Raw genomic sequence first — 18,178 nt, forward strand, 5'->3', positions numbered from 1 at the left:
TGCTCCTTTTTTCAGAAGAGAGAAAATACAAATGCCACTTGTGCCCCTATGCTGCTAAGTGCCGCGCTAACCTGAACCAGCACCTGACCGTGCACTCGGTGAAGCTGGTGAGCACCGACACCGAGGACATCGTCAGCGCCGTCACGGCCGAGGGCAGCGATGGAAAGAAGCACCCTTACTACTACAGGTGAGCCCCCAGCCAGGGGCTGGGCACCAGGCACTGCCTCATGTGCCTGCTGAGGGTGTGGGACAGGGCCACCCTTCTGGTGCTGCCGGCTTGGAGCCATGGCTGCAGCATTGGTCCTGCTCAGGATGGATCTGGCTCAGGATGAGCAGCGAAGCCTGGCTGGCTGCTTCGTGCTGTTTGACTTGGCTGCCCATTGGGAAGGACTCAGGGGATTGCTGTGGAATTGGTTTTTTAGAGTGGCTTTGTGAGGCAGCTGGGCTCTTAGAAGCCCCTCTAACTTTTTAAGCAGTGTTCCTTTAAGTTTTGTGTTTGGAAACATCCTGTTGTGTACACGGATTCACAGCAAATCTGAAACCCAGTGCTTCCAGTTGCCTCTGATTGTTCCATTGTCTTCAGCCAAATCCATGAAATCAAGTAGTTTAAAAGTGTTATCAAGAATTGTTATATCAATCTACACATTTCCTCTGTTTGGTAGAGGTATATACATTCTGTGACCAACATGGTGAAAGTAAGAAAACCTTCAGGAGAATTTGCCTGAAAAATTGAAAGGAATTGCCCAGATAAAATGGATATTTAGACATTCTTCTTGTTGTATGCACTGTTGTGCACTCTGCAAACTGTGATGTGCACTCTAGTGGCCAAGCAGATTACCAAATCACTCTTACTTTTAGTCAAAGTGCCAAGAGCAGATTTAATTACAAAATCATAGAAGTAAGAAATAAATGAGACCTGCTGGATTAGATTATCTAGTGCTTCCCCTTGGGAAAGCAAAATAGTGCCCTGGAGTATATGCCTTTTCCAATCTTTCTGGCTTGTTTTAAATGTTAATGGCCTAATCAAAGCAAGAGGAGGACTCTACAAAGAAAGTTAAATTAAAGGGTCCTTTCCACTGCCTCTCAGTATCACTCTGTTTATGTGCTGGCTGCAAAATCTGTATCTCTGCTAATTATTTGCATAGCTGAAGACTGCTGTTTTCCAGTCAAGCATAAGAAATGTTTGAACCCATTTTTACTTGCTTACACTGAAACTGCCAGGCAGTTTTGCACAAGATCCCAGTTTGGCATGGGAACCATTCCAGGGCTTGAAAATCACTCCTGGAGTGTGCAGCAAGCTCTCTGTTTGTCAGTGTATCAGCTGTACTAAACATCTTGGCAAAGCTGCAGTGCCTCTTATTGCCCAAAGGAATCGGTTAGGTGATGCACAGCATCTGGAATCTGTAGTTTTTAATTAACTTTATGATTATTTAGCATCATTATAGCATGTACAGGATTGTTGCATTGTGCCTGCCCTTAATCACATTGGCATGGCCATCAGTTCAAAGGCAGTTCAGCACACAAAAGAGTTTTGCAGTGAACACTGAGCAGCAAGGAAGAGCAGAAAACTGTGGTGTGAGTTTCCTCTTACAAATTTGGGGAAAGGCAATAGGCTGCTGTTTGTGATTTGGTTTTGAATGTTTCTTTTACTCTTGAATTCTCTTCTGCCTGCAGCTGCCATGTGTGTGGGTTTGAGACAGAGATGAATGTCCAGTTTGTCAGTCATATGTCCCTCCACGTGGATAAGGAGCAGTGGATGTTCTCCATTTGCTGCACGGCGTGCGATTTTGTCACTATGGAAGAGGCAGATATGAAGGCTCATGTCAACAACAAGCACACAGGTGATGATCCCTCTCTCCCAGCTGCAGTGATCTCTCTCTTCCTTGCTTTTTAGGTGCAACCTTCACACTTCCCATTAGCACTCTGCTTTCACTGAAATGCTTGCTAATTAAGGCCTGATCTCTCAAAGTTGAAGTGAATTGGACTCCAGCCAGGCAAATAATCTGGTAGTGCAGATCAATTTTCAAGCTTAGTGAAATAAATGAAGGACTACTTAGCCCTTCTTCCTATTCCCCTTATCCCCCAAATCCCCTCTCCTGCTGGAGTCAGTCAAATATTTCATTTGTTTTTCTGGTTTACTATTTCATCAAAATCCTGCTTTGACTTCAGCAATGATAAGGTGACTTTGAGGGCTAATTGTGCATACCTGGCTCTAAGTCTGAAATAAACATTATGTTGAGCTTTTCTGCTCTCTGTGTTTGCCCCCCAGTCTATCAGTTTGGAATTTGATGCTGATGTTTAGTTGACACTGTGATTCAGCAATACCATAAATGTACTTTATATTAAATAGCAGAACAAGTCATGCTCGCTCCCTGGTCCTGCTCACTTAATAGCCAAGGATAAGAGCAATAGCAGTTTTCAAACAAGCTCCATATGCTTAGTCCAACTAATGAAGTCTGGCATAATTTAAGGAGAAGAAAATTGGAATCTTTTAATTAATTTCTTTTATAAGACCAGGCAGAAGCATTTTTGCTGCCACAAACTACTCACAGTTGTGTTTACAATACAGAACCTGATTGCATCCAGCACAACTTTTCCATCACTAAATTGCTTTTCTTGTCCTACCAGGAATAAAATTGGGAAAACAGGAGGGATGAAGAAGAGGGGAGAGAAGAATACAATTGGTTGTGTTCACAGATACATAAGTTAAATGAAACCACAGAAATATGAACTACTGGAAAGCTCTCAAGGGATTTTATGCCAGCATAGCTCTCAGCACTACTTCACTTCATAAAGAGGAGTTCAAGGCAAATGAGAAACACCACCCATAGCTATGTGAAATGCCTCAGAGCTCAAAAGTGAGCTGTGCTCTGCTGTATTTTCCTATTGTGGCTAAAAGATTGAAACTGCTACTTGTCTTTTGATGATAGGCAAAACCCCCTTGTTCTTCCTTCACCCTGCCCAAGTGAGCCCCTCAGCTGGGGATTCAGCCAAATGTTCACACATATGGCAAATACAGAGTGAAAAATAGAATGGATTTCTGGGTCACTTGCCTCCAGTTCCTTATCCTGTGATGTTGCCAGGTCATAAAGGGGCTATTTGTGAGGATATGGCATATGCCTTCAAAGAAGTATCATTGTTTTAAATGAACTATTTCAAGGGACAGGCAGCTGTAGACTTCTTGCATTAAAGATTAGGGACCTTTTTAAAATTTCTAGTGTGTGTTGTAGTGATAATCAGAGTACACAAACATTGTTCGTGTCCAGAACTGCCCTCTATCTGAAACAGCAGTCCTCCTTTTCCTCCTTCCACCTTTCATCCCTCCTTCCACAGTATTTATTCCTTAAGTGCATTTCTGGAGAACAACACTCTGCCCTCTAAATGTACACTGAGCCTTTTCCTAGATGGAACACAGTTTTCCTGCTGTACCAATCCCTCACTGCATGTGTTCTTGTTGGACCCCCTGCTCTGGACATATGCAATCACAGCTGTACAAGCTGAAATGAAATAAGCAGTGGTGGCAGTACAAACCAGCAGCAGCTACTGGGAATAGGTGACACAATAACATTCTGTGATCACATTTACCTTCCTTGAAGGCTCCCCAACACTGATTGCTCATATTCATCCCTTGTTCTGCTCCAATTCTGCTTTTGTTTTCCTTGACTGTTTCCAACCTAAGCACTTCTCATTTGTAGCAAAAATTCTTGTTACTGGCCCTTCAGGTCATAACCTTGTTCTCTGCGCTATTAAATTTCATTCCATTTGTATTACTCTTGTCCCCAAGGTCAGTGAATCTTTCTGTATGATATCCAGTCATCCTCCCTACTGGCAGCTCAGGTCATCAGATTTCATTAGTGCATTCCTACATTTTTATCTTAAAGGTGCCACTCTAAGTTTAAAGTTAAGTACACAGGTGCTGGTGTTCGCAGAGGCCTTGATCAGGGGATTGTATCACATGGAGAATTTGAAGTTTTAGTGAAGTCTCAGCTTTTAACACAGCTCTCATTGAACCAGGACATGGTGGGAGGGAATAATTTGCCCATCCTTGCTTTGTTTGCTCATGGCAGTTCTCATATGGGAACTTTCTCTTGTTCAGTTCTAGTGTGTGATAGGACTTGGGATTTGGACTTCATACATTTACTGCACACATAAGGAAGTTCTGATGCTTTCTTTCTTTCTTCCATAAAGAAGCTCTAAGTCCAGTTAAATAACATGCTTTTCAATTATCTTTGAAGGAGATCCTAATAAAAACATGTAAATCTTGAGACCACATAGTTACCTCTGCAATGATTACTGAGGACACTCTTCAGTAGAATGAGGAAGATTATTCTCCTTTACCCTTCATCTCAAATTTACTCACTGGACCCACATAAATGGAGAGGAGGGGGAAGTTTAGCTTGGACCAGTAGGTACTTTTGGTTTCTGCCTCTCAAACGTACAGAAATTCAGTTCCATTTCTGAGTGACAAGGTTTTGAACTCCGAGTAATCAAAGTGTTTTCTTGGGATTCTTTTCAGTCCAGTAATGAGGTAGAATTGTATGATCCCTTCCCTCTACCATCACAGAAGCACTCAGTTACAGGATAAACTGAGAGATGTACTCTGGTTAAACACTAATAAAAAGGAAGGAGGCCCAACAATGTTTTTTAATCAGCCCAATTAATTTCAGACTTGTTTTGAATTAACTCTGAATATAAGTACTTCCTGAAGTTTAAAACAGAATCATGGAGACTCCATCTGATCTGCTGAACTATTTTTCTTTGTTTTTCAGCTGAAGAGAGGAAGACACCCAGTGAGTCTAACAGTCCATCTTCATCTTCGCTGTCAGCACTGAGTGACTCTGCCAACAGCAAAGAAGATGCAGATATAGCCCCAAAATCCAAGGGGTCAAACAACCTACTGGTCATTTCTGTAGTGCCTGGTAGTCAGACCTCAGTGAACACTGAAGAGAAGTCAGAGAAAGGTAAAAAATTAGTTTAACAAATACAAACTCTCACTCTCTCTGCAGTAAGTCTGGCCACAGGGTAAGGACTAAGTTCTGCTGTTCTATTTTTCAGGCTTTGAATGTGTTTTCTGTAACTTTGTCTGCAAAACAAAAAATATGTTTGAGCGTCACCTGCAAATCCACCTGATCACACGGATGTTCGAGTGTGACGTGTGCCACAAGTTCATGAAGACACCTGAGCAATTACTGGAGCACAAGAAATGCCACACTGTCCCCACCGGTGGGCTCAAGTAAGGAAAGCAAGTACACAAACTTTTACTGTGTTAAGCACTTTAATACTGTGGGGATAGGACAAAAGAAGTCAGTCAGAAAGGGTTGGTTAACTAATAATCCAGATTTGGGGCTTCCTTGAGTTTAGATGACCCAAGGCCTGTCCTTCAGGCTTGCATCATTACAGCAGATTGGTAACCTAGCAGCAGAGGAGCTCTAACAAACTGTGGTCCTTTCCCCATTCAAGTCAAAGAGGTGACAGTATCTGATGGGTCCTGCAGAGAATGAGGCAGTACTGCAAAGAGCTTTTGGCAAAATAAGGGTTTTTTCCAAGGCATCCGAGCAAAAGAAGCTCCCAGCACAGGCTCTATTCTGCACCTGGCTCAAAGAAACTAAATCCTGTACAGCTTCTAGGTATGAAGTTACAACCTTAAAGGTTATAGCCTTTGTATACTCAAATCCAAAGTCATTTCTCTCCAAGAATGAATAACTTGGATGCTTCCTGCTTTGTTTGCATGCCCCACAACAATCACTATTGTATAAATTAACATGTAACAAGTAATACAGTCTTTTAAGATAAAAGCCCTTTGGTTTTGGCTGTGGTGGTATCTTTAGGGTCTTTTGGTGCAGAGCAGTGTTTCTAGAGAATGAGTGTGCCCTTATGTCAAAGTCTGACCCCTGAGAGAAGGAGGGGCTGCTGGGGCCAAACGCTTGTCTCTGGGCAGGCAGTGAGATGTTATGAAAGAGGCACAACCCTGGCCTCTGTCTGGTCCAGCTGCTGCAGGAATAAAGGCTGGAAGCACTGGGAGCCCAGCTAGGGTGCAGGACAGGGCTCCCAGCTCCTGCTGCTCAGGCTGATGTCGGTGTGCTGTGGCTGGGACACGAGGAGCGCACCGCGCCCAACGTTACCGCGTGCAGCTTTGGAAAACTGGTCCTGTTTGCCAGGCAGCCTCTGGTCTGCAGCTCAGTAGTTCCACAGACTGGGATCTGTGGTCACTTGAGATGAGATGACTGAATGTGGAAAGAAGACCAGATTGAGAAACAAGCACTGTGTCAGAACGACGGGATGTCTGCCTTGGAATACAGACCAGTTGTCTAATGCACATTTGGTTTAAGCTGCGTAAAATCTGTTCTATTTACCAAGGAAAAACCATGACCATAATATGACTCAAGTCTTCCCGACAGAATGGGTTTCTCAGTCTATATTCCTGCCCAGTTCAAGTAATAATTAGGTACCTTGAAAGCTGCATCTAAGAAAAAGCTCTGATTTATTTTTTTTTAAGGCATCCAGAAGAGCCTGAAGAGATCTAAGTAAATTGTATTTTTCTGTCTCCTGTTTGCTGTGGGGGAAGAGAAAAAAAACATGATTCTTCCAGCTCCAGGTCAAAATCTGAGATTCTGATCCAGAGAGCACCCAGCCCAGGAGAGGTATGTGTGCATTGACAGCCAAGTCCTCTGGTGAAAGAGATAATCACATTAGAAGCCTCAGTGACAGGTCCCTCTCTGGATCAGAGTACTTGATGTGTCCAGGAAATGTGTCCAGGTGTTTTTGTATCTCTTTGTCCTCCTGTTATTACTCACGTTCCTCAAAAATCTCTTGATTAACTTGTAGGTCATTATTATACCTGTAGGTGCAACCAGATGTAGCAAGGAAAACACACATAGGGAGAATCTCAGCTTAGAAATTATCCAAAATGCCAGAACACACTTAGCAGACCTGCTAAACAGTGAATACAGATGTGTGGCAGCTAGGGATGTTAGAAGACAGCAGCCACCTGCCTTAGCTGTAAGTGTTTACCCAGCCTGGCTCTCTGGGCTCACCAGCTCCATGTGGAAGGTACGTGCTTGGTTCAGTACAGCAGAGACCCTGGCAGGGAGCTGTCCCCACCAACTTCCTCTCAGCTGCACCAAGCAACTGGTTTGGGTTTGTTTGGGGTTTGGTGGGTGGCCAGGCTTGTTCAGCATGCAGCTCAGGCTTCTTTCCAAACTTCCACAATTCCCTCCTCTACCCTTCTTGGCCTCTCCTGGCTCAGGAACTGGGGTGAGGCCCTTTGCCATGTCCACCCCAGGCCGGACGCTTGCTGCTGTAAGAAGAAGCCACATCCTGTTCCTACACAGGAGCAATTTCCACCATGGCAGAGGCGGCTGTAGGCAAACACTGCCAAGCACACACCCCTTTCAGCATGGCTAGTTCATCTCCCAGAAATGGGAGTCCCTACAAATCATCCCAACAGCCTGGCTTTCAGCTGCTCCTAGCAGGATACCCAGCAAGCTTATTGTTCATGGTCACATAAAAGGGAATTCCTAAGCTTTTGCTGTACGTGTGGTATTACAAGTTTATTCCATCTTTACTTAAACAGCTGTTTTCATACTCATCTGTAAACACTCACTTTAAACCACTTCTTAATGGAAAAAAATGGCCCAAGTGACTTCGTGCAAACACTAGGAATCGTTACACAAAGTACCCGTGCATCAGTCACCCACCCTGCACTCCCCGGCCTGCTTTGGGGGAAGAACCCATCAAGGTAAGCCAGAAGGTTAAAGGGATGCTCCTTCAGAGTGAATCAATGTTTTCCTAGGAATGCCATTAAATGGGCAAACCTCCTTTAAGTAGAGACATGTCAAGGTGAACCAGATATCGGAAAGAGGCTTCACAGGGAGAACTGAGTGCCTTTTTCTTCTCCTTAGTAGGTCAGAAAGGGGCTGAGTGCCAGGGTTGAAGCAGGAAGGAAGGCAGGTCTGCCAGCTGAGTGACTCCTCTTTTCTTTGTCCCCGCCCTTCCTTGCTGTGTTGCCAGGTGCCCGTTCTGCATCTACTCCACGAACCGCCCCGCAGCCATGGAGTGCCACCTGAAGACTCACTACAAGATGGAGTACAAGTGCCGGATCTGCCAGACAGTGAAAGCCAACCAGCTGGAGCTGGAGATGCACATCCGAGAGCACCGCCTTGGCAACCATTACAAGTGTGACCAGTGTGGCTACCTGTCCAAGACGGCCAACAAGCTGATCGAGCACGTGCGTGTCCACACCGGCGAGCGCCCTTTTCACTGTGACCAGTGCAGCTACAGCTGCAAACGCAAAGACAATCTCAACTTGCACAAGAAACTGAAGCACGCTCCACGCCAGACCTTCAGCTGTGACGAGTGCCTGTTCAAGACTACCCACCCTTTTGTCTTCAGCCGCCACGTGAAGAAGCACCAGAACGGGGACTGCTCTGAAGAGGAGAAGAAGGGCCAGTATTCAACCTCCAAGGAAGCCAGTCCGCTCCTGCCAGCGATCAGCTCCAGGAACCTTCTGTCACCCCTCTCAGTCATGTCTGCCTCCCAGGCTCTGCAAACAGTAGCTATGTCGGCTGCACACGGCAGCGGGGCAGAGCCAAACCTGGCAGTGAAAGCCTTGGCCATCAACGGCACTTCCCTGTGCTTCGATAAATACTGGAACTCAGAGTTTGCCCACCTTATTCCTTTAACAATGTTTTTCCCCAAAAACCACTACGATCTCACATTCCATCCACCCAGACCTCAGACTGCGCCGGGAGGTGCCTCTTCACCTAAACACTCCTTCCTTGCCTACCTTGGACTAACAGAAAGGGCAGAAACTGTCTGAGGGCAGTTGCATTCTGTACCAAAAATCCCCCGAGGAACCCAGCAGGTTATACATTGCTGCAAAGGTAACAAACACTTGTACTATATCATTAGTAAGGTTTAGCAAATGGCTCTGTGTGTATACTTATTGCATTGACATGAAAGCTGCTTTATTAAATCTCCAAGAGGTGACCTACTGCATACTTCTACCTTCAGAGGCATGTTCCCAGCACTCTTTATCTAAGAAACTATTTTGTCTTGTTAAGCTGAAAAAAAAAAAAAAAGAGTGTCCTTATTGGCAATCAGCACTTGTTAGATGACATATTGATGCATTTTATTTTTGGGCTTTGTGTGTGTGCGGGTGCGTGGAAGAGAGGCTGCCTGTAGTGTGCCATGACATTGCTTTTGCACATCCCTTGGATTGGCTTCTTTAATCATCCTTCTTTTCCCCTTTCCACACACTCGCTCCCTGCCTTCCCCCGGCCTCCCCCTGAACCGTGGAGCTGTTCAGGAGCAATGTTTGGGGCGGGGCAGGGCGAGAACTGGTGTTTTATTTCAGTGCTGTTTGCAGCTTCCTTTACTTGTTTGATGCCTTGTATTCATTCGTCAAGGTTTGAGGATTTGGGGTAGAACTGGTGAGGAAAAAAAAGTTGCTTTCAGCACTGCAGGATGAGAGCATGACAATGAAAAGAGTGTGTATGTCCACACACATGCAGTGTGTGCAGCCTACACACCCACACAGCAGGCCCAACTCTCAGCTCTTACACAGGTGTGACAAACACCTGCTGCTGGGCCACAGCATACATCTTTTGTTTTAAAAGGGCATATAAATATTATATATATATACTGTATTATGCAGTGGTTACCTTTTACTTTGCAGGAACAACTTGTATAACTAGAATTCTATGGTGGAAAAAAAAAATCCAACAAGGGGATTTAAAAAAGGGTATGGATAAATTCTGGGTATAAATACTCAGACTAAAAAAAAAGGCAGTTTTGCACAGTGCTTTAGTCTTGCACTAGTTTGTTTCTCACTTGCAAAAAAAAAAGAACAAAAACAAATTGTGGGCTGAAGTTAATAAGACTGTTTATTTGAAAAGGTACCAGTAACTTCTTTGAAATATAAAGCTATAAAAAGATGCTTTTGGAACCATAAAGTTCTCTTTTATACCCTCAGTATTTCAATTGTACTTGCAAAATTTGACAGTCCTCTCACTCCCCTCCATGTCATCAGTAATACTTTATTCCTTTCTGTTGATGGCAGATAGAGTGTGTCCTGCTAGGAAGCTAACTTTGTACTTATTTAATGCTCCTACTTGTGGTCATTAAAATGACATGTTATATGTAGCACTTTATTGCAGGAAGAAGCAAATGCAGATTGGTTGTATAACCTTTCTTAATCTCAAAATGCCAAGAGTGATCTTAATGCAAGAGAAGCTAACTGATCGTTAATTGATTTCTGTTCCTTAGACAACTTAAGATGTGGGAAGAAAGACTGGGATTAAAAGCACTCTGTTTTACAATTGGAAGTATAAAATGTGAAGCCTTTCAAAATGATCATGTGATGTACAGGAATGCCTTCATACTGAATTACTGTTTCCCGTGGTGTCTCTTGGATTTGGATCTGGCTGTCTTTTACCAGCTATTAGAAGTGTCTGACCTAGCTTTTGCCACAGTCCCCTCCCTGTCCCTTGGCCAAGCCACTGTAGGAGGTGCCCTGAGTCACATCTTTCATGCTATCTGCCCACCCTGTGCTGTCCTGAAGGAACTTCCTCTGCAGGTTGTTGTGGGATGGGGGGGATCCAAGCACCCCAGCAGGAAAGCAATGACCCGGTGCAGGAAGGCATTTCTTGTCCACAAGGGCTTTTAGCCATATGGACAAGTAGAAATGTAACTCAGTCTTCATTAGTTCTTAAATGAAGCTTGTGTAGAAAGACTTTCTGGATGCAAAACTTGCATCACTTTAACCTATTTGCAAGATTCCTACATTTGTTTTGTACTGAGATAGCCAAACATTCTCCACTGTCATGACCAAATTCTTCCTGTATATGGAGGACATCCCATCCTAATCTGCACGCTCCTGTTACCATACTGGAAGCTAGTTACAAGGGGGAAATATCCAAAACCATAGCAGGTTATCCTTTGGCATTATTAATTACAGGACAGAGAAGTCTCACCATTTGTTTACATTCCAGCAGACAGTTTTGGTTCAGATGAGCACTTGGCAGGTCTGTCTATGCAGTGCAGAGAACCCAGCTGCTCCAAACTGCGTGTAAACCTCTGTAAGCAACTTACCTAACTCAGGGGCCTGCTCACCATGCTTTACTCCATCAGAGCTCCTGCTCACACCTCCCTGGGAGCACAGACTAAATAGAAAATACTGTGTTGGGAAGTACTCAGAGCATAAAATAGTTGCTATCTTGACAGCATGAAATCTGCAATCTGTATCCAGCAGCTCTACCAGTTCTGTAAAACACGCTCCACACGCGCATCTCTGACCACACCACTGAAAACCAAACACTCCCAAATCAAGAAGCTTGTTTTCCACACCAACTCCAGGTAAGGTACAGCTGTCCAGGAGGAAGAAGAAGGAGGAATGTTATACTTGTAGGCCACTGTACCTAAACCCAAATGGCAGATAAATGGGGCTGGAGCTTCCAAGAATGAGCTGCCCGCATGCGACCGCCACGTGTTTTGAGCATGTTCCACTGCACCAGTATCTGACCTGGCAATGTTTAGCGTACCTGGGAAATTTTTTTAGCACTTTGGAAAGGATAAATTCATCCTTTCTGGCAAGTTACAGAAGTTTTCTCTGTAAGGAAAAGTGTGTTAGGAGGTTTTTATTTTTTTAAGAAAAAAAAAATACCCTATTTATCAGAGCTCTTGCATATTAAAATAATTTGTTTGCAGTTCAAGACTAAAGACAGGAATGTTCTCCAGAGGTTCCCCCTACTGATTAATGACCAACAGTTCTGATAAATTCCCCCTGCCATAAAGGTAATTTCATACTGGTTTTCACTATGCATTCTTTAATGAAAGCTGGCGTGTTTTTCCATTCAGTAATTCAGTTAAAGTTCTCAGCACTTTTTTCTTTCTTCTTCTTTTTTTTTTTTTTTTTTTTTTACTTGTTGTATTATGTTCAAATATCATTCTGTCAAGGTTTGTGTACATTAATAAAAATTTGTATTGTATAAAGCTTTTTGCATTATAAGGCTGTACAGGGTCATTTTGACAGTAACTGGTATATTTCTTTGCATCTTATGTTGCATTGCCAATTTCTAGTGTATCCAGTTTGGAAGTACAATATACTCTAATTAAAAGGTTGGCTATATTCTGGTTTCTTTTGGTTTTCCTTTCTCTCTTTTTTTTCACCTTAAATATATTTAGAGTTGATTTGGAGGGAGGAGTATAGGATTCTCCTACAAGACAAGAAAATAATGTCTTCACGTTTTTTCTTCTTATCAATGATATTAATCTTTAATTTTGAAATTGAAAAGGAAAGCTCTGTCTCTCACTCCCAATGAGAAAATACAGCACAAAGTCCAAGGACAGCTCCAGGACTTTACTCTGTGGGCTCTGTGCTTGTAGCAACCTTCCAGGTCAGTTCTGCAAGGGGGGATAATTCCTCTTCTGCACACTCTGCTCAGTCAAGCATTTCAAACAAATTAGATCCTTAAGCAGTAGTTTGGTGGACTTGCTCTTGCTTGGAAGTAAACCAAGTGAAGTCAAGGAAATTTCCTTGAAGATAAACTAAGCAGGGAATGAAAGAACATGGTGCACTAAAACATTGTCACAAAAATAATTCCTTTTTAATTATAAAAATATTGTGTACTCATTTCATCAGCATTTTAGAAAAACCTGTTTTTTTTTACCAGAGATTATTGGAACAATTAAAATGCACAGAGCACACTAAAGAAGGAAACCCTAAGAACAGACAAATTTCCAGGAAGCAAAGGTACAATTGACTCCACTGAACAAGAAAAGATACCCAACATCCTAAAAGGAAGTTAGACTACTTAAACACTAACCAAGGAAAGAAAATAATCTGGTTGTTCATTAGATAAGAATTACCCTCACATATATTAATGTTAACATTAAATATATCTGGACTGCCCTTTTCCTGCAGTTAGGGCAGTGTTAATGTCTACTCAACTGAAAAAAAACTTCTTACAGTTATTTCTACTCTCCTGAGGTGTGAATACTAATTTTCAGGGCCTTTATCAGTACCTTGTACATGTTGCTGGGTGTTGGAATTCACTGCTCCTCTTCTGCTGCTGGCTCCTTAGCTGAAAGAAAACCTTTGACACAAAGTTGGTAAGTCATGGTGTCTCTCAAGAAGATGTGGTGTCTCCCTCTCTTCCTGCCCACACTGTAATAGAAAATATACAGTGAGACTCTCTGTGGAGTTTTTTGCACTAGACATAAATAGTTATCCTAGCAATTAAAAGGCAATCATGCAAATCATGCCCAGAGCAGCTGTGGATGCCCCATCCCTGTAAATGTTCCAGGCCAGCCTGGAGGGGACTCTGAGCAATCTGGGCCAGCAGAAGGTGTCCCTGTTCATGGCAGGAGGATTGGAACTGGATGGCTTTAAGGTCCCTTCCAGTGCAAACCATTCTGTGATTCTATGAAGAAGTGGCTTAATTGTTTAAATAAGTTCTAAACCACTAAAACCAGACTGAAGAATTACTTAAAATAAGCTGGGAGGGGCCTGAATTATCTCACTGAATTATCCTGGCTGCCAGTCTCAACCAAAACATAAACTGCCTGCAATCAGTCCCTGGAGCTTTAGTGTGACAGGAAAGCCCTGTGTTCACCCAAGCAGGGGTGTCAGTGTGACATGCTGAGATGTGATAAGGAGCCCCTGCCCTTTCCAGCAGGAGGCTAGAACAGCCTTGTCGACCTTTAATCAACTAGCTCAAATTTCCCTAGTCTGTATTTTCTGATAATATTCCAATATCCATGTGTGATTACAGAAAACAGCTCCAGTTGTGAACTGACTCTTTCAGGAAAACAAGAAGTGCCCTGTTTTCATTCTGAATCTACGTACATTTTTAATCTATGTTTAAAAAAAATAAGCTTAAAATTGCCATCATTTCATAGCTATTTCTTACAATCCTACACATGCCATAGTCATCATGAGCCCAGCAGAACAAGGCTTTAAGAGAGAATTTGTGGGAAGGGAAAAAAAAGCCAAACCAAACTAAAACAACAAACCTACAATTTTCTGTAACTCTTCACTGTCGAGAGGGCTTCTCTACAGTGGAGGGGATGGCATCATTTATGCAGAGCCAGGTTTTAAGATCCTTGTTGTGTTAAAAATACATTTGTTATGCTCCTACCAGACAGACATCTGCATTATATCATCCACCATCTTATCTGCTGCTAATTGGCCTCCTTGTTGACAAGTCTTAGCAGCAAGGTTAAGTGCTGGCTGTAAAAGCAATGTAGCCTCTTGCCCGAGGGGTCAGAGCTCAGGCAGACTGTGCTGGAGCCTGCATGGCCTCTTTCCCTGCTATATATTTTCTGGGAGCTAATAAAACACCAGGGCAATCACTCCTGCCTGGAGTCTGCCAGCCACCACGGGGTCTGTGGAGCTGCAGCAAATGGAACATCATCTCCCCAGTGCAGAGCACTCAAGGAGTCTGCAAAGGAAAAAGGCATCTTCTCCTGCACCAAACTTTGAAAAACTCCCTGAGATGCAATTAAAAAATCCCTGAACTAACAGCTAACCTTGAACATGGGGCAGCCAATGCCTCAGTGCCCAGCACAGCCCTTGGAAAAGGGATGGGGGCACACCTTGACTGAACCCACAGGTTCCATTTGAACCAAATACTGGGATTTTTCCTGGCTGCTGGGCTCCTTGCAGGGTTCTTGGGAACATATCCTAGAAAGCCATGCAGGTGGATGCCAGGCAGTACATCAGGAATGCAGCTGTTGGGCTTCCACAACACCTGCCTTTGAGCAGCCTGGCAGGGGCTTGATTTACATATCTGACAGGGAAAAAGGGAAAGGGAAAGGGAAAGGGAAAGGGAAAGGGAAAGGGAAAGGGAAAGGGAAAGGGAAAGGGAAAGGGAAAGGGAAAGGGAAAGGAAGGAAACTTATGGCTGGAACTAAGCAGTAGCAGGAGTAGGGGAACACACTGACTGGAAATGTTTCATTAAGTCAAAAAAAAAGAAAAAGAAAGCATCACCCCAAAAAATCCCAACAACTGTACAGGAGAAGAGAAGAGCATCAAGTGATAGCATGGCACTATTTTTGCAGCCTGTGGCAGCCTATTTCCCTATTTAAAATGGGAAGGGCTTTCCCTGCTTGGTTTTGCTTTGTTTTGGTTTTCTTTGTAATTGTTTCATTTCTTGACACCTTAATCATGATTAAAATCAACATATGGTACAACTCTAAAAAAAGTTAAACCCACCCCATTTTTTTCCAGTTTAGGCTATAGTTAATTTTAAAAAAACTTCAAGTTTCTGTAGTAGAAGTTCCTCTTCTGTTTACATTTAGCTCTGCTCTACTTTACTTTTCAGACCTCTACTTTCTATCACATACCTTTCTTTTTCCAGCACTTCTCAGACAGCATTTCACTGGAAGTGTAAACTTTGGATTGTTACTTTTCTGGGAATTTGCCTGTTTAAATAAAGAAGAGAAAAATGTTCTCTCACTGAGCCCCTAGACCTTCATGCCAATGCTTGCAGCACAGCCTAAAGTGACCAAACCCAAAAATAGGCCTTGCTTCCTGGCTGATCAAATACTTTCTTGATTCTTTCCCTGCTATTTAAGGCTGGAATGTTCATTCACACACCAGGCCGAAGAATTTGCTTTTTAAGATATTTACCAGGAAGCCAGGTGGGAGGGTCAAAGCCCTAACTAAGGTGCTCACACATGGGTGAGCAGGACTGTGGAGCCATAGGTGCTGGACTGCATCCATGAACGGGAGCAGGTTTCTCCCAGTTTGCTCTCACTGCTCACTGCCTCAAGTTGCCACAAATTAGCACATGAGCCTGGTCTAGGCCCTGCCTGGGGCAAGAACCAGCAAAACAAATGAAGACAAACTAAAGTATCCCTCGACTGCAGGGATTAACACTTCCCTGGCATCCAGACTTCCAGTACACAGTGTGCAGCTGCATTCCAGCAGAGTTAGAAGCAGTGCTTGTTTTAACAATAAAAATATCACTGGACCTCTCTTTCCTGAAACAGAGAAAAACATTTAAAATGGGATGGGAATGTAAGTGAAGATAAATGGTTGCAGGAAAGCTCCTTCCATCAGCAGGGCTCTGAAGTACTATGAATACATTGGTGGCTGTCACTCATGGCAGTGACACTTTTTAAATGTACCAGAATAGCTCTATTCACAGGTGTTACCAGAGCAATGCCCACTTGCACTTGAATATTTAGTAAGCAAGCATTAAGACTTCATGTTTTTATACTTAGCTCCCTATTTTTAATGGGACTGCATACCCAGAACTTAATGAAAATATCTAAATATAATGTCAGTGTGATTTAAAAATATGCACTGCATCTTTTAAGTTGACATTTCAATTAAAAATAAATAAGATCCATTTATATGGTGATACTGTGATAAGATTGCATCAGTCAAGTTTCATTCCTACTCAAAGTGACAGATTTCTCAAAGTCAGAGCCAGGAAATTCAGTCCTCCAGCAACTCCAACCAGGAAAATATAACTGAGGGTGAATTTAAGTACTTCACAAAAATTAGGGTATCATGTTTCAAGGATAAATGCATTTCACAGAGTCCTATAATCACTAAGGTGGGAAAAGACCTCCAAGGCCCTCCTTTTGTTATTAATGAATTTATTAAGACACTTCTTTATTATCGTTCACAGGGAAGGCCAGATTGAGTTGCAGCCGAGCTTTCACCTTTCTAATTTTCTCTCTACATGACCTAATGACATCCTTGTACTTTTCCTGAGTTGTCTGCCTCTTCTTCTAAAGGTCAGAAATTATTTTCCTTCCCTGAGTTCACCAAAAGATCCCTATTCAGCCAGGCCAGTCTTCTTCCCCATCTTCACACTATTACTCTCCTCTGACTAGTCTATTAAAACTAATAACTGCACTCAACTTTTGTATTTGCCATTCAGCCCAAGTCACATGAGTGTTGTCAATAGTTTTTTCTGTCACCTAATCAACAGTTTGTCAAGATCCAGGCTCTTATTTGGTGGTAGAGACTTCAAGAATCCTCCACATTTAGAGAGCCACAAGAAAACGCATGGGGTACGGTTTTGCACTGTTCAGAAAATCTGTTTCCCATTGAACTTTTTCAGTTTCTTGGGCTAGTCTAAGAGAGGAACTGAGACAACTCAATAGTAGCAACCATTTATAAACAAAAAGATCACCCAAAACTGTGACTGGCAGCCAAGAGGCCAGGAAATGTCTAGTGGCAATGTTTCCTAACCCGCCAGAAGCTTGCATGGTTCAAAGCTTGCTCTTGGCACTGCCAAATGACCAGGGACTTCCTCCTCCCATGTCATCTGCCAGTTCATGACAGACCAAAAATTCAGAAGAAATCCCTTAGCTCTGCAGCTCTTTCTAGAAACCTCAAAAAGCCAGGCTACTTACCTCTGACTCCTCTGAGATCTGCTGTCTGTGTGTATGTTGACACTGAATTCACTGTGCAAACACTGAAAGCCAGAGAATTTCACCCCAGCAGAAGTGCTCAGACCCGCTCTCCTGTTGCTCTGCTTTTGCAGAGGGCAGACTGCTTGTTGTAACCAGCTCAGTGTCAGAATAAACTCAAATCAATTATCTTGCTTCCAATGTAAGACTGCCATGTCCCTCACATCATCTCATCGCAAGCTTTCTGAGAGGGACTTTCTGAAGACTCTTTTCCTGTAAACAAAAAGGCAAAAAGCACTTACCCAAGAACACAATTAATATTGTCAGTCAAGCCAAGTGAAATCTGACATCTTACACCATCCCAAGGATGTGTTCAGCTTGAATTCTGACAGTATCCTTGTTTACCCTTTCCCTCCTGGCTATAAAGAGGACAGCCAGCAAAGAAAGCCACCCTCAAGGAAAGATACTTTCCCACCTCTTCCAAAGACCTTTGGAAGGTCTCCCAGCAAGGTGAGAGAGCACAGGGAACCTTCCAGCCACAGAGACTGCTGCTGGCTGCAGGGAAAGGTCTCACCCTCTTTGACCCCAGCAGGCAATTGGGAGCCTGGGCAGAGGCAAGAGGAGACAGCAGCCTGTCCCACACCATCCATCTGCTCAGCCCTATGGATCTTGGGGGGTTCTAGGCAATTAGCACAGGTTCTCTTGCTAATGGACAATCAGGCATATGCCAAAACCCATCCAGTTTCAGCTCATTACAGGGAGGACCTGGCAATAAAACTCTCCAGGAATGGAGAGGCAGGAGTTCCAG

At 43.3% G+C, this 18,178-nt stretch overlaps 1 protein-coding gene across 4 annotated transcripts in view; it reads left to right on the forward strand.

Moving 5' to 3' along the window:
• ZNF827 (zinc finger protein 827) overlaps positions 1-12,127 on the forward strand; it is a 101,434-nt gene extending 89,307 nt beyond the window's left edge. For 2 of the 4 annotated variants that reach the window (XM_077176975.1, XM_077176974.1), the window contains 5 exons: positions 16-187; positions 1,675-1,841; positions 4,770-4,961; positions 5,056-5,233; positions 8,011-12,127. In XM_077176975.1, coding sequence (XP_077033090.1) covers positions 16-187; positions 1,675-1,841; positions 4,770-4,961; positions 5,056-5,233; positions 8,011-8,818 — 1,517 coding nt within the window. In that variant the 3' untranslated portion in view covers positions 8,819-12,127. Of the gene's footprint in view, positions 1-15; positions 188-1,674; positions 1,842-4,769; positions 4,962-5,055; positions 5,243-6,496; positions 6,642-8,010 lie in introns of all 4 variants that reach the window. The other 2 variants (XR_013181999.1, XM_077176976.1) reach the window with 2 other exon arrangements.
• The last annotated feature ends 6,051 nt before the right edge of the window (positions 12,128-18,178 follow it).

The sequence above is a fragment of the Agelaius phoeniceus genome, chromosome 4 (assembly GCF_051311805.1).
Source record: "Agelaius phoeniceus isolate bAgePho1 chromosome 4, bAgePho1.hap1, whole genome shotgun sequence".
NCBI lineage: Eukaryota > Metazoa > Chordata > Aves > Passeriformes > Icteridae > Agelaius > Agelaius phoeniceus.